The 13,065-nt window shown below is 37.6% G+C and overlaps 2 protein-coding genes across 6 annotated transcripts in view; one reads left to right on the top strand and one right to left on the bottom strand.

Annotated features, from left to right (window-relative positions):
- ARMC2 (armadillo repeat containing 2) overlaps nucleotides 1–6,168 on the top strand; it is a 106,922-nt gene extending 100,754 nt beyond the window's left edge. For all 4 annotated transcript variants that reach the window (XM_078385164.1, XM_072998078.2, XM_020801351.3 and 1 more), the window contains 2 exons: nucleotides 85–245; nucleotides 1,781–6,168. In XM_078385164.1, coding sequence (XP_078241290.1) covers nucleotides 85–245; nucleotides 1,781–1,899 — 280 coding nt within the window. In that variant the 3' untranslated portion in view covers nucleotides 1,900–6,168. The remainder of the gene's footprint in view (nucleotides 1–84; nucleotides 246–1,780) is intronic.
- The window catches only part of SESN1 (sestrin 1), an 82,414-nt gene continuing 72,418 nt past the window's right edge, over nucleotides 3,070–13,065 (bottom strand). For both annotated transcript variants that reach the window (XM_020801352.3, XM_020801353.3), the window contains 7 exons: nucleotides 12,245–12,427; nucleotides 11,274–11,513; nucleotides 8,107–8,254; nucleotides 6,612–6,724; nucleotides 6,210–6,400; nucleotides 4,926–5,070; nucleotides 3,070–4,106 (listed from right to left, as the gene is read on the bottom strand). In XM_020801352.3, the coding sequence (XP_020657011.2) occupies nucleotides 4,020–4,106; nucleotides 4,926–5,070; nucleotides 6,210–6,400; nucleotides 6,612–6,724; nucleotides 8,107–8,254; nucleotides 11,274–11,513; nucleotides 12,245–12,427 (1,107 nt within the window). In that variant the 3' untranslated portion in view covers nucleotides 3,070–4,019. The remainder of the gene's footprint in view (nucleotides 4,107–4,925; nucleotides 5,071–6,209; nucleotides 6,401–6,611; nucleotides 6,725–8,106; nucleotides 8,255–11,273; nucleotides 11,514–12,244; nucleotides 12,428–13,065) is intronic.

Raw genomic sequence — 13,065 nt, 5'->3', positions numbered from 1 at the left:
AGCCAGATTTGCTTGGTTTTAGTGATAAGCTGCAAAAAGACAAACATAGGAACAGTTAACTCTTTTTGCCAATTATTTTAACAGGTTAATTGATTGTTTGAGAGACTTTGGTCCTACAGACTGGCAGCTGGCTTGTTTAATATGCAAGACTTTGTGGAACTATAGTGAGAGTTTTAGTATTGCTGAGACCTGCTTTGAAGAAGATGATTCAAATGCCCTACTTGATCTCCTTGCATCATTTTTAGGTAAGCTTAAAAGTTAATCTCACTGTACTTTTTAAAATGAATGGAAGAAATATAAGGAGCATCAATTTGTTCAAGCAGTCTAATATTGTCTTTAATTACTATTCCCTCTATAGAATTTAACTTTTTCATATCATTTGCTACACAGTCCTTTAAAAAAAAAACAGGCACACAAAGTGCTAAGGATTGAATCTCAGCCTTTTGTGTGTACTGCATGTTCTGTATCACTAAGTGAAGGTCCCTTCCTTGGAGAAGGCTGCAGGTATTCATGCAGAGCCAAGTTGCAAGCCTCCATACATGTATTCTACATTATTTCCACAATTTCCTCTCTTCTCTTTGTAAATAAACCTCTACAGAGAAGATTGCCAGCCACATTTGAAATATTGTTTATGGTTGTGTCCACTTCCCCTCCTTAAATATTTTGCAGTGGGCTTAGAACAGGGTGAGTGAAATTACAGGGAAACTGAAGCATCTTCCCTGTGAAGAAAACCTAAGATGTTTGTGATTTTAATTTGTTGGGGAGGGGGGAGACTACAAAAGGGAAACTAAGAAAATTGTGAATTCAGTTGCACAAGAGAGAACTTTTTCTTTTTTCCCCACATAATATTGAAACTTAAGAGTTACTTATTGAAATTGATGCTTTCAGCAGGCAAAAAATTGTTTGGTGGGAAGGCTGTCAGGCTTTTTTTTCCTGCCTTGCTTGATGCAGTAGGCAAACCAGTAGGGAATCTAGCATACCAAACTCCTCAAAGCCACCAACTGTAGATTTTATTGCTGGTGCCAAAAGTGCAGGTGTCACTAAGTGACAATTCAGCAGACAGTACCTACTTTCTTATGACTTCTGTACCATTCTCACTACTGGCAGTTCAGACAGTGTCTGTAAAGTAAACTAGTTACTAGAATTTCTTAAAACAAACTTGTGCAACAGCAAAGGCAGATGTTTCCACCAAAGTCACCTTAAGAACTGAAGACAGCCCAGTAGTCAGATGATAAAGCTCTGTGCAAAGTCGGAGTTACCAAACTTGTATTGTTACTCCATGTAATACTTACCACGTTTTTTGATTTTCCATATCCCCCCCTTTGGGATCTCAGCTAGACATCTTACACTTTCTGTAAATGCAGCTGAATGCATATTTTACAACTGACTGCATAAGCCACTGATAGTCCAAATATGTGAGAAATCAATGGGCTTATGGGCTGCTCCAGTTTCACATCCTGCTGTAACTCATATTAGTTTAAATTATATGCAGACTGTAAACATATAGAGTGAATTTAGGACTTAGTTCAGATGCTTGTACAGGAGCTACGAGAAACTTTTAGGTAAGAGATCACAGCCCAGCAACAACACTGACTGCTTCCACGACAAAATTTGGCAGTTTCTCCTAAGGTTTACTTCCATGTGCTAGAACAGAGTGCTGTGGTGGAAGATGCTCACAACCAATAAGGATCAATATAGTGTACATATATAAATGATTTTGAAATGGTTTGGTTTGTAGTTTTTCAATATTGACTGTTTTGGACCTTGTCCCTCACTGCAGATGAAGAAATGGCATTGGATTACAGTTTGGACAGCGATTTAAGAATTTATCACAAAATATATTGGGAAACAGAGTTCAAACCTGTGGCACAGAAGCTTCTCCAGAAAATACAAAGCTGAATTTTGAGCCCTTAACTAATTACTGCATTTTATGGTGGGCGTTGAGGATTTTGGTATAAAGGATACTTCAGTTGCTGTTTATGCAAACTGTTTCCCACTACTTGGAACATGCTGTATCCAAAGAAAAATGACTATTTTGTATATAGATTCTACTTTATAAACCAGCTACCACATCTGGACTAAGTACCTTTCTGATAAACTTAATAAAAATCTGTCCTCACTTTATTGCATAGAAGATGTGCGATTTTGGATAGTGATAACTAAATGATGGGTAAGGATTGACTGTTGTTCTACTTGGAACTCTGAGCATGTGTTGATTAGATCATGTGATTAAGATGTAGCTTTAATTGGGAAACTAATTACTATAATTTTTCTGTAATGATTCAGCTCTGAAGCAGGCACAAGAACCAATCTTTCTAAAGCTGTTTTGTTGCTGCTGTTTGTTTTTTGCTTTTGAGTCTGCTGTTGTTTCACCGTAATTGTGCCGGTGATATTGATGTTCATGGAAAAAGAATGAGGAGTCAGATAAGGGAAATTCATAAAATGTTAGTCATTTAAACACAGGCGGGAAAACAGATTTTTCGTTTGATACAATTTCTAGCATAAGAAGGGGACTTTAAAACAATTTCCAGTTAAATGGCATCTCTTTACAAGAAGATCAGTAAGGATGTAATGCACTGATAAATCCAGCATTTGATTTAGAATCTATGGCTTACATATAACCCCTGGTTCTACTGACAATTTCAAAAAATGACTCAAATATTGAAATAAGTATTCTTTGTTTATGTGCATTCTGTGAAACTCCACCTGTTAGATGGCACCAGCTTTCTTAGGATATAAGAATCAGCTCCATGGCTGGCAGGTGAACAAGGTTTGTAAAGTTACTAGACTTCATAAATGAAATTCAAATAGCAACTATTGGAAGGAATACTTTAAGCAAAACCAATTTGAAATGTGAACATTTGGTGTATGAACTGTGGATTTAGCATAAATTTTGTACTTTTGACTAGAGGAAACGGCAGATGCTTCCTGTTAAACTGTTGAGGTTGCAGCTTAGCTTTTTGTTCTCTCCTCTCAAATGCAAATCACAAATACACAGCAGCTGGGGGATACTCAACTGTTGTTAGGTTTTACAGTAGCTGATATTAGTGCCTGAAAAAAATACCAATGTACAAGAGAGAAAATGTTTTATTTAAAAAATTCAGTAATACTGATTTCAGAGCAGTTCATGCTCAGTGAAAAGCTTCCATATATTTTCAAAGAACAGATGTATACCAAACTTGTTTTAATATTTCCTGTTTAGCTACACAAGCCATTGCTAAATGACAAGTCATGGCTACAAATAAGCAGTGCAGTGAGAAGCTACTTGACGGTCCAAATTAATATTCCCACACCTTAGCTAGTTCTTAAGAACAATGGGAGGAGAAACAGGACACTGGTCTCAAGTATTTAGCATTTCACATAGTTGCAGTCTTTCTTAAGCAGCTTTGAAAACTCTCACTCCTCCTCACTCTGTTGATTTAACCACACAGCTGTGAACAAGTTGAGGCCAGTAGCACACAACTAAATAACAGCAAGAAGTTTCTGTTGCAATCAAAACTATTAGTGTGATGTACAATTCAGTTTCTAATGACTTGCAAGGACTTTCTTTAATACACATTAAAGGTAGGCTCAGATAACAGCACTGCTTGCTTTCACTCAAAGCTTAATTGGAATTACTAACATCTTCATTACACCAGCAAATACAGCAGCATTAGGGCTTTTCTTTAAGAAAATCACTTGTATCAAAGGCAGATGTTTTATTCAATTCTTTGTGCTCCAGATTCTGTTTACTACTTGCAACAATACAAGATTTGCATAATTAACTACTTGTCTGCCACAAATCATGGTTTCTCATGCTAACAGGAGCAGCTGTAGTGATCAGGGAGAATCTTTGAACATCTCTTTCTCCTACAACAGCTCTGCAACAGTAGTGACATCTCCTTGGGGAAGGAACTGAAACAGAAAAGAGTTATGGCACAATGGATCTCATAGCACTTGGCAACCACTGGTTCTGAAGCTCATTTCTATCTCCTCACAGGCAGCACCTCCTGCATCTTCATCATCATTAGCCAAAGATTTCAGGTCATGTAGCGAGTAATTGCTCTCAGAGCATAAAGCAGTTCAGCCTGCATCCGTGCTTCTATGAGAAGCAAATTGACATGAACCTTTGGGGGGAAAAGAAAAACGCAGCTGAGTTCAAATACCTGCTTTAAAGCATACAAATTTTCTGCATGTAATACTTCGGCAGCGAGCTAGTTCCTATAATGGACTACCCCCACAACTTGTACAGAGTTGCTGCTGAGTTCTTGACCAGGCAGGGATCTGTGGAGGAGCCAAGTCTGTATTTGGCTGCCTCCATGGAACAGGGCATAATGAACAAACTGCATACATGGTTCTCACAGTTTAGCACCTGATTGGGCTGTGAGTCTACCACCAGCAATTGCTTGGTGGTAGCTATTTCTTAAGAACTGGTTGGTTCTGGATCTGCAACCATCTGATAGCAGTAGTTCTTGCTTGTAAGTGTAGTGATACCTGTAAGGATATAGCTCTTTTTAGCAGACAGGGCTTAACTTTCTCTTTTAAAATGAGTTTGAAATAACAATAGTAAACCATGAAAATCCTCCTATCAAAATGCATAGTGATAATACTGTCCAGTATATTCACACTATGAGAAGTCGTCTGCAATAGGAACTGAAGATACAATGTAGCCCTGCTCCCTCATCCAAGAGTCATGCGGGCACTGACTTTCGGTAATGATGTTTTCAGTTAATACAACGAAGAAAATGAGCTTATCTTCACTTTATCATGCTAAGTTAATGTTTAAAAAAATACTGCTCATTGAAGAAACCACATAAATTTTTTTTTTACATATGAGATTATTGAGAATGCCATGGTTTAAACAAGTGTTTGGGGACTTCGCTATAGTTCATCAAGCAGTGAACTGTTTGGTTTGGTAAGTCCGATTGCATGCATTCAGAATTCACCTTCTCAGAGTGTTTGAACTGTCTCCAGAAGCTATCGTACATTCTATTTGTGGTCCTTTCAGGTGCACACACCACAGTTTTGATATAAATCTTAAAGCTGCGGTCCAGTAGCTGGTTAATTTCACCATAGTCATAATCATCATACCTGTTTGGAACCAAGGGAGAAACACATTCACTTTTGTACAACCACAACTTTCATTCTTACTAAAGGAAACGTTTTATTCATTACTGTGTGGTTAATTTCATTCAGTGCCCGGCAGGAAAACAACTTCTGATGGATCTTGAACCAATTCACCTCAAGCCCCAACCACAGTTAAATGACAATAACTTTCAGAACAACTAATCCTAAATTGAACATATAGTGGGTTTCCTTTTTCAGTGCTATTCCGTACTCCCCACAGACCTACATTCCTTTTTCTGTACCAGGCAGTTTTACTGAGGTACCATTGTGCTTCTGGAATGCTGTATTTTTCAATTAACTTTTCTATTCCACTACTTCAGTTTTTCAACTTCAGTTTAGTAATTTCTCCAAACCTGGGACAAGGTTGCATTTTATTTTGTTACATTAAGTGGTTGGCTTTTCAAGATCAAAAGGCACTTCTCTCAAACTACAGTGGTGCCTCGCTTGACGATAATCCATTCCAGCAAAATCGCTGTAGAACAAAATCGTCGTCAAGCGAAAGTAAAAAGCCCACTGAAATGCATTAAAACCCAGTTAATGCGTTCCAATGGGCGAAATACCTCAGCATCCAGCAAAGATCCTTCATAGGCCGGCCATTTTCTGGTGCCTGTAATGCAAGGAATCCGTCCTAAAACACAGCAGGGAGCCATTTTGCACAGCAGGCGGCCATTTTGAAAACCTGACAATCAGCTGTTTTGATCATCGTTAAGGAAAAAATCAGTTCCCGAAGCAGGGAACCGATCATTGTCAAACGAAAAAAACCCATTCAATCATCATTTTGAGATTGCAATAGTGATCGCAATAAACTAGTCAAGCGGGGCACCACTGTACTTGCTCTCCAGAACAAGGCAAATATGTAAAATTCTGATGGAGGTTACTAAAGGCAACTACAGTCCTATGTTTCCTGCCTAATTCTTATGTATTATTGCTTTCTATAGTTTAAAAGAACAAATGTTGATGCAATATAGACTGAATCCAGTAAGCTGCATTTGTAACAAGTGTTATGTGCACAGTTTGTTACATTTCCAATACTTATTAAATGTAATAAGTGTACAATCCTAACTGATGTTGACCTTATGCAGAAATTGTGTAAAATGACCAACCTTATTCCAAACATACAATGGATATAATTCCAGATTGCCCGTCTAAGCATTGAGGTATCAACATCTTTATGCATGGCCATTGTGTTGTAGGTTAGGTTGTAAGCAATCTGAAACTTCGCATCTATTAGCTGTCCAACATCTGGGTACAGTCGATTTACCAGTGAATAACCATGGTCTTCCCATGAGTAGTCCTTAAAAACAAAATAGCCAAATGACTGCCAAGTTTTCAAGGAAGATGCCATGCTAATAAAGTATTTTAAACTGAATGTGAAAACTGATTTTAATGGTTTATTTAGATATTTTCTAATATTCCTACCAAAATAGCATAGCCTCTAAATGCAGTAAATGAAACCTATGTGGAGTCAATTGCTCATGTCTTGCTGCTTGCAACAAAGGAATTACCTGAACATGGAAGGTAGGCACATGCATTCCATGCCGGGAGAAATCTTTATAACCATAGCTAGTATCTTCAAAATGGCGTGACACATCTCTTGATGGTGCTGATTCTTCATCCTCTGTTACAAATAGAAACAAAAACCAGAATTTAATTTGAAAAATATGGAATGGTCACAAGCAAATTGCTAACTTGTGACAGACACAGTATGTAATTAACATGGAAGAAACATTCTACAGGCAGAAATAAGTTTTTTTTTCCTTAATGGATAATTCCTTGGACGTATTTTTAAAAATACAGCATTGAAAAACTGTCTTTTAGCCTTCTGTAATCATTGTTATAAATAGGACAGAGGTGGCAGTTTGGCCCACAGAGCCATGTAGAACCAAGGTATCTTTAATGGCCAACTGTAACTCATGTAAGTATTGTTTCTCTAAGAAAATATGCACAAACACACATGAATGCCATGTCACGCCTTAGGAAACCATATTCAGACACGAGAAAACACAGTGATACTACAGATCTGCTCTTCTCCTTGTTCTAAGCATTTTATATTACATGCCTTAAATTATGAAATACTATCATTACGTATCTTCCTGCTTTTGAGCAGGTTTTGGATCACATTTAACCCAGTACTGGCTACAGGCTACCCAGTACTACACTAGAATCCCAGTGTGCAAATCTTTGCCTACTGAAAGGGAACTACAAAAGTTTCCTGGTCTTGAAAATGAAGGGCACTACATTTTCTAGACCAGAAAAGGGCAAGTTTCAAGGTCCAGCAGCCAATTTTGCCTCATGAAGACTGCTATGGGATGCAGTCCATCAAATAGTATGATTATCTTGTATGATTTCAAACCAAACTTTTTACTTCCAAAATCAGGAGTAACCTTTTAAAGTCAAGTTCAGCTGGGGGGGGGGGGGCTTGGAAATACCTTACTTCACCATATAATTCTGCTCCTAGAGCAGCACTTCCCAACCTTGCGTCCTGGACTACAAATCCGAGAAATCCTGACATGAGCACAGCTAGTGATGAGGGCTTCTGGGAGTTTTAGTCCAAGGACATATGGGGACCCAAAACTGGGAACCACTGCCCTACAACAACAGTTCTCCTTTGGCTGGCAAAATAAACAGTTCTGCTGCTGATCCTGGAATAGGCTGACAGCAGATAAGAAAAAGTAAACTTAATTAAATAGTGGATGCAATGGTTGGAATACATGAGCACACCCTCTTTCCATCAGTGCACATTTTTATATAACCACAGAGAGAAAAAACTGTGACTGATTTGGTATTTGGATTTTGCATTATGAAGAGATCAGTGATTATTAATGCAGTGTTTCGTTACTTATATTACTGAAAACCTTTGAGCTGGAACTGTTAAAAGCTTTGGAGTATTTAAATTTTGCATATTAAAGATAAAGTCTTTCAGTTTAATCTACAAAATATGTCACAAGATGAGACGTGTTATTGTTTTTTAATGTAAGCTGACCTAAATTTTTGTCTGACCTGAACAACCCACCAACATGCTTTCTCTCTTCTCTTTCTCAAATCGAGTAGCCTTTTCTTCTTGGCTTGCTTTAACTTCATCTCTGCATTCTTGTAGTTGTTTCATTTTTTCCATAAGTGCTTCTACTTCACACAGAGGCTCTGTAAACTGAAGGGATAAACAATATTCTCATGCATTGGGTTGGAACACTAGACATGACAAACACTGGAACGTCTCATAGCTGAACTTGTAATATTCAATAGCAAACAACTTCCTTTGTACAGAATTAAGATAAAAAGCAAGCATAACAGAAGTGCCTGACTAAAATCCATTCCAGCTCTGCAGTTCTAAGATAATTATATATTATAAAATGAAAGATGTACGGAGTTGATTTTGATGCCCCTCTGTGGCCTTTTAGGTGCCCAACCAATGAGCAAAACAAAAAACAAAAAAACAAAAAACCCAGGAAAGTTGTTAAACCATTTCCCCGAATATAAGACCTAACCTAACCTGAAAATAAGCCCTACCCCAAAAATAAGCCCCAGTTAAGTGAAAACCCACCCTCCACCATTGTGCAGCAACCAGAAGATGACATGACTGTATTTGAATAAATGTAGATTGTTGTACATGAAAAAAATAAAGCGTCCCCTGAAAATAAGCCCTAATGTGTTTTTTGGAGCAAAAATTAATATAAGACCCTGCCTTATTTTTGGGGAAACACGATAGTTGTTTATAACCATTATAAGGCACAGGAAAGGTACAGAGATGTTTGAAATGGTAGGATTTAAACAATGTAATTTTTTTAAAGCGCTAAAGATAAAACATAATTTTTGACGGAAGAGTCGCTGCTTTTAAAAGTTTTTTTGGCACCTACACAATTTTATTTATTTATTTATTTATATAAATAAATAATCCCGCCTATTTTATTTGCCTTTATGGTGTAATGCATGATTCAGTGCAGGTTTATAACCATATTTCTGGCCAGCACAGACAATTAACTTTAAATTCAACTTTAAATGTCCTTGGTGTTTTGCATTTTTTTAAAGTTTAAAAAATGTGTGTTAATACATAGTTTCATCTATTTATTTAATGACACACTGCCATTCAGTGTTTTAAACTGCAGGTATATAAAAGATAATACAGTGTTGCCCCACATAGCGATGATAATCCGTTCTGGAAAAATCGTCGCTATATGGATTCGTCGCTATGCGGAACAAAGAAGCCCATAGGAATGCATTAAAACATGTTTAATGCGTTCGTATGGGCAAAAAACTCACAGTTCTGCGAAAATCCTCCATGCGGCCGCCATTTTTGCTGCCCGGTGAGGAATCCGGGCAAAAACACAGCGGGTGGCCATTTTATTTACGCGGCGGCCATTTTGGAACCGCTGATCAGCTGTTCTTAAAACATCGCTATGCGAAAATCAGTAAGCGAAACACTTACCAATCATCACAAAGCGATGTTTTACCATTTAAAACATCGCAATGCCATCGCAAAAAACACATCGCTATGCGGATTCGTCGTTAAACAAAGCACTCGTTATGCGGGGCACCACTGTATAGTATGTTATATGTTTCCATGACTAACATGCTACAAGTGAGAAGTACTGCACACCAGACAATGAAGACACATCTGCTGCTTGATGTCTGCTATTCTTTCTTGTAACACTTCCCTTCCCCCCTCCCAACTCCAGCTGTCCTATGGAAACTTTTTTTTAACAGAATGTCTTTTACGGGTCCATAGCCCTTCAAGACAGTTAGACCTTCAAAGACCATACTCTCTTCCAAAATGACTGCATAATAGAACTGGGTGATAAAAGCATGTTTTCAAGCTAATTGCAAACAGTGTTAATGATAAAAACAGACTTAAATTTAGTGTACTGTGCTTATAGGAAAGTCTGACAAATATCCACCTTTTAACTTTCTGTCCCAATCTTTTGAGGCAGCTGGTTATTGACACAAAATTTTGATAATTAAAAAATTATAGCTCTGTTCCCTCTTAAAGTTATGGAATAATACACTCAAATATTGTTCTTCCATGGAAAACTAAAATAGTTCTATGACTTGATTAATTAAACATCATTTATCTGTGTTACAGTTTTTAGGATGGAATTCCATTGGGACTGCTCTTCACATTATTTACATGCACAGGCACAGATGTATTCCTGGCAACTGCATCTCACTACTCTAGGACAGTGGTCCCCAACTGTGGGCCTCCAGATGTTCTTGGACTACAACTCCCAGAAGCCTTCACCGCCAGCTCTGCTGGCAAGTATTTCTAGGAGTTGAAGTCCAAGAACATCTGGAGGCCCAAGGTTGGGAACCACTGCAGTCTAGGAAGTACAGGAAGACCCAGGGGCCATATTTCCAGGCTTCAAGCCCCACCACAAACTGCACCACATCTAAAAATAAGCCAAAACATTTAACAGTCAAAATACGAAGTGACTAAATGTTTACTTCCAGGTTTGCTAGGGGGGCCTTCAACCTCTACATGCTAATTCCTAGAGGCTTATGGAAGTGGAAAAACACATTTTTGGGCCATTTTTTTCTGGATTGGGGACTGCACTTTGCCCACTCCGGCCTTAAAAATGCTGAGTGGAGATACAAACCCTCTTCTCCAGATTCCATTTTGGGTCACTCTATCAACTATACTGCACTGGAAATCGAACTAGTTACTTGCTCACAATTAGAAAAGCTTCAAATAGCTGTGATGTAGAAAGTCAAATGTTGCATTTCCTTTGCATATAATTGTCCTCTGAAGTTTTTATTCACACAGATAATTGTAGACAAATTATTGCTAGCACAGTGAAAAACACAACCGATGTGCGTACTATAGTCTTAACAAACAAGGAAAAAGGAAGACAAAGAAGGGTATCAGTTCTGACCTGTGCCCTCCAGCCTGCTGAAAGATGACATTTCCAGATTTAGACAGCTGTATTTTTAGTAGCTCATGTAGCAGACGTAAGTTTCAGATTATACTTCTACAATATCAGCAAAATTCGTTTTACGAATATAAAACAAGAAATAATCCATCAAATGTTTATCTGTGTGTACATCAGACTTTTCAACATTACATGTCTGTTCTAGATAATGACAAAACAAAAGCACTATCTAGATTTTACAGTTCTGCAAATATACCTCAGTAAAAATTAAAGTACCAAACTGGTAAAGACATAGTAAATACTTACAGTAGTATTTACAGCTGGATCTTGCATCTCATATGCACCATGGTTTCCATTTGTAATGTCACAAATGAAATAGTCATTATCAGAAGGAGGCCTGAATGTGTGACCACCATCACAATGAATTTCTGGATTGATTCCACAACCAAATGTGAAAGAGGCAAGTGAATGATAATGTGTAAGAAGCACTACAGCATGGATCAGTTCTGCCAGGGACCAGCTATGCTCTTCAGTCTTGAGAAGATGCTTCATAGAAGAAAAGATTTAAACATTGTTTCAGTCTCAGAAACTTCACTAAAGTAACTTCACATATTTGAGGTCATTTTTGAAGCAAAAATATAATGTGACATTAAATGTCCAGAGACAAATTAGCCATTAATACAACAATGCCAGTAAGGCAGTGAGTGAAATGCATCCAAACAGGCACACACTGAAGTTCCAGATGGGATAAAGTTGGTCTTTTTCTAGTTTGGTATCATGACAGTAAAAAATAAAGATGGAACACAGTTTTTAAAAGTTTTGTTTTGATAGGTGAAAGAAAACAGATGGTTAATTTCAGAATTTAAATGAGGAAAGGCTTACATATTTTTGGAGCAGTCTGTATTATATCCCTGAATGACCCTTCGTCGCCATCATCATCATTGTGTGACCAGAATATGAATCAGGTTAAGAAACTTTATACATCCACTTGAAAGTTATACATCAAGATTGTCATGTACCTAGCACTATGCTCTGTTCAATAAAAAGCTCTTTGGGTATTTTGGTAGGGAACTGCATTGTCAAATAAGAACATGATTCAGCACAAATATGTAATGCTTATGCTTCTATGAAGATAACTGAAGTATTTTAGCATCTTGTGATACCGCATATATTAGCAAATATTTAACATTACAGATTAAAAGACTATTGGCCATTAAAGAACGCCATATGGAAAACAAAAAATAAAACAAAGGTAAGTATATATTTTAGAAACATACTTCAATATGTTCTTTGGTAATGAGCCATGGTCTGTGTGCCAAGATTTTATTTAATTCACCCAAATTCTGCAGTTTTTGAGGTGCATTCTCGAGACCATTCAGCCACTTAGGATCTCCCCCAACATGCAAAAAGTAGTTGACATGAAGGTTAACCAAATAGGAGCACTGATGTCGCGCTGCAGCCTGGAGGAAAAAATAGCAACATACATACAAGTACTACCAAATGCAGAAACATTTTCTGAGGTGAAGCTCCTTGAATGAACAACATGGCATATATAGGACAGTTGTGTGTTCAAACAATGCATGTAAACATTTTATATACACTTATGAATTTAAAATATTTCTAGCCCACCTTTCTCATTAAAAGGAACCCAAGGTGGTTTACATATATATAAATATTTGTACAGTACTTGTTTAGTAATCTATTTTGCATAGAGTTAGTATCTAAAGAAAGTTGTAAAGCATGTAATACAACAATGAGCTGGTCCGGTCATCACCATAAATGGAACCATTCTTTTGCATGGTGCTGATACATCCTTCCTGATCGCTCCTGCTACAAGTGGGAACAGCTAAACCAGGGAAAGAGAAAGGATACCCCCTCTTTGCAAAAGAGAGTTACCACTCCAGTTTTTGTATAAGCCAATCAGGAGGGTAAGCCCTGTAAACCAAAATTCAAAATCAGAAGTAGATGATCTAAGAACACCCCCACACTTCCCAGCACTCCCAGCCACAGTTAAGGATTTTAAAGCTAATCCTTGATCTCCCATATCATGGGTGGTTTGGAGCTAAATACTGAGTAAGTATGAATACAGTGGTAATAT

Source organism: Pogona vitticeps, chromosome 1 (genome assembly GCF_051106095.1).
Source record: "Pogona vitticeps strain Pit_001003342236 chromosome 1, PviZW2.1, whole genome shotgun sequence".
NCBI classification, from domain to species: Eukaryota; Metazoa; Chordata; class Lepidosauria; order Squamata; family Agamidae; genus Pogona; species Pogona vitticeps.
Note: the sequence above shows the minus strand (reverse complement) of the source record. Positions and strands in the feature narration are given on the sequence as shown.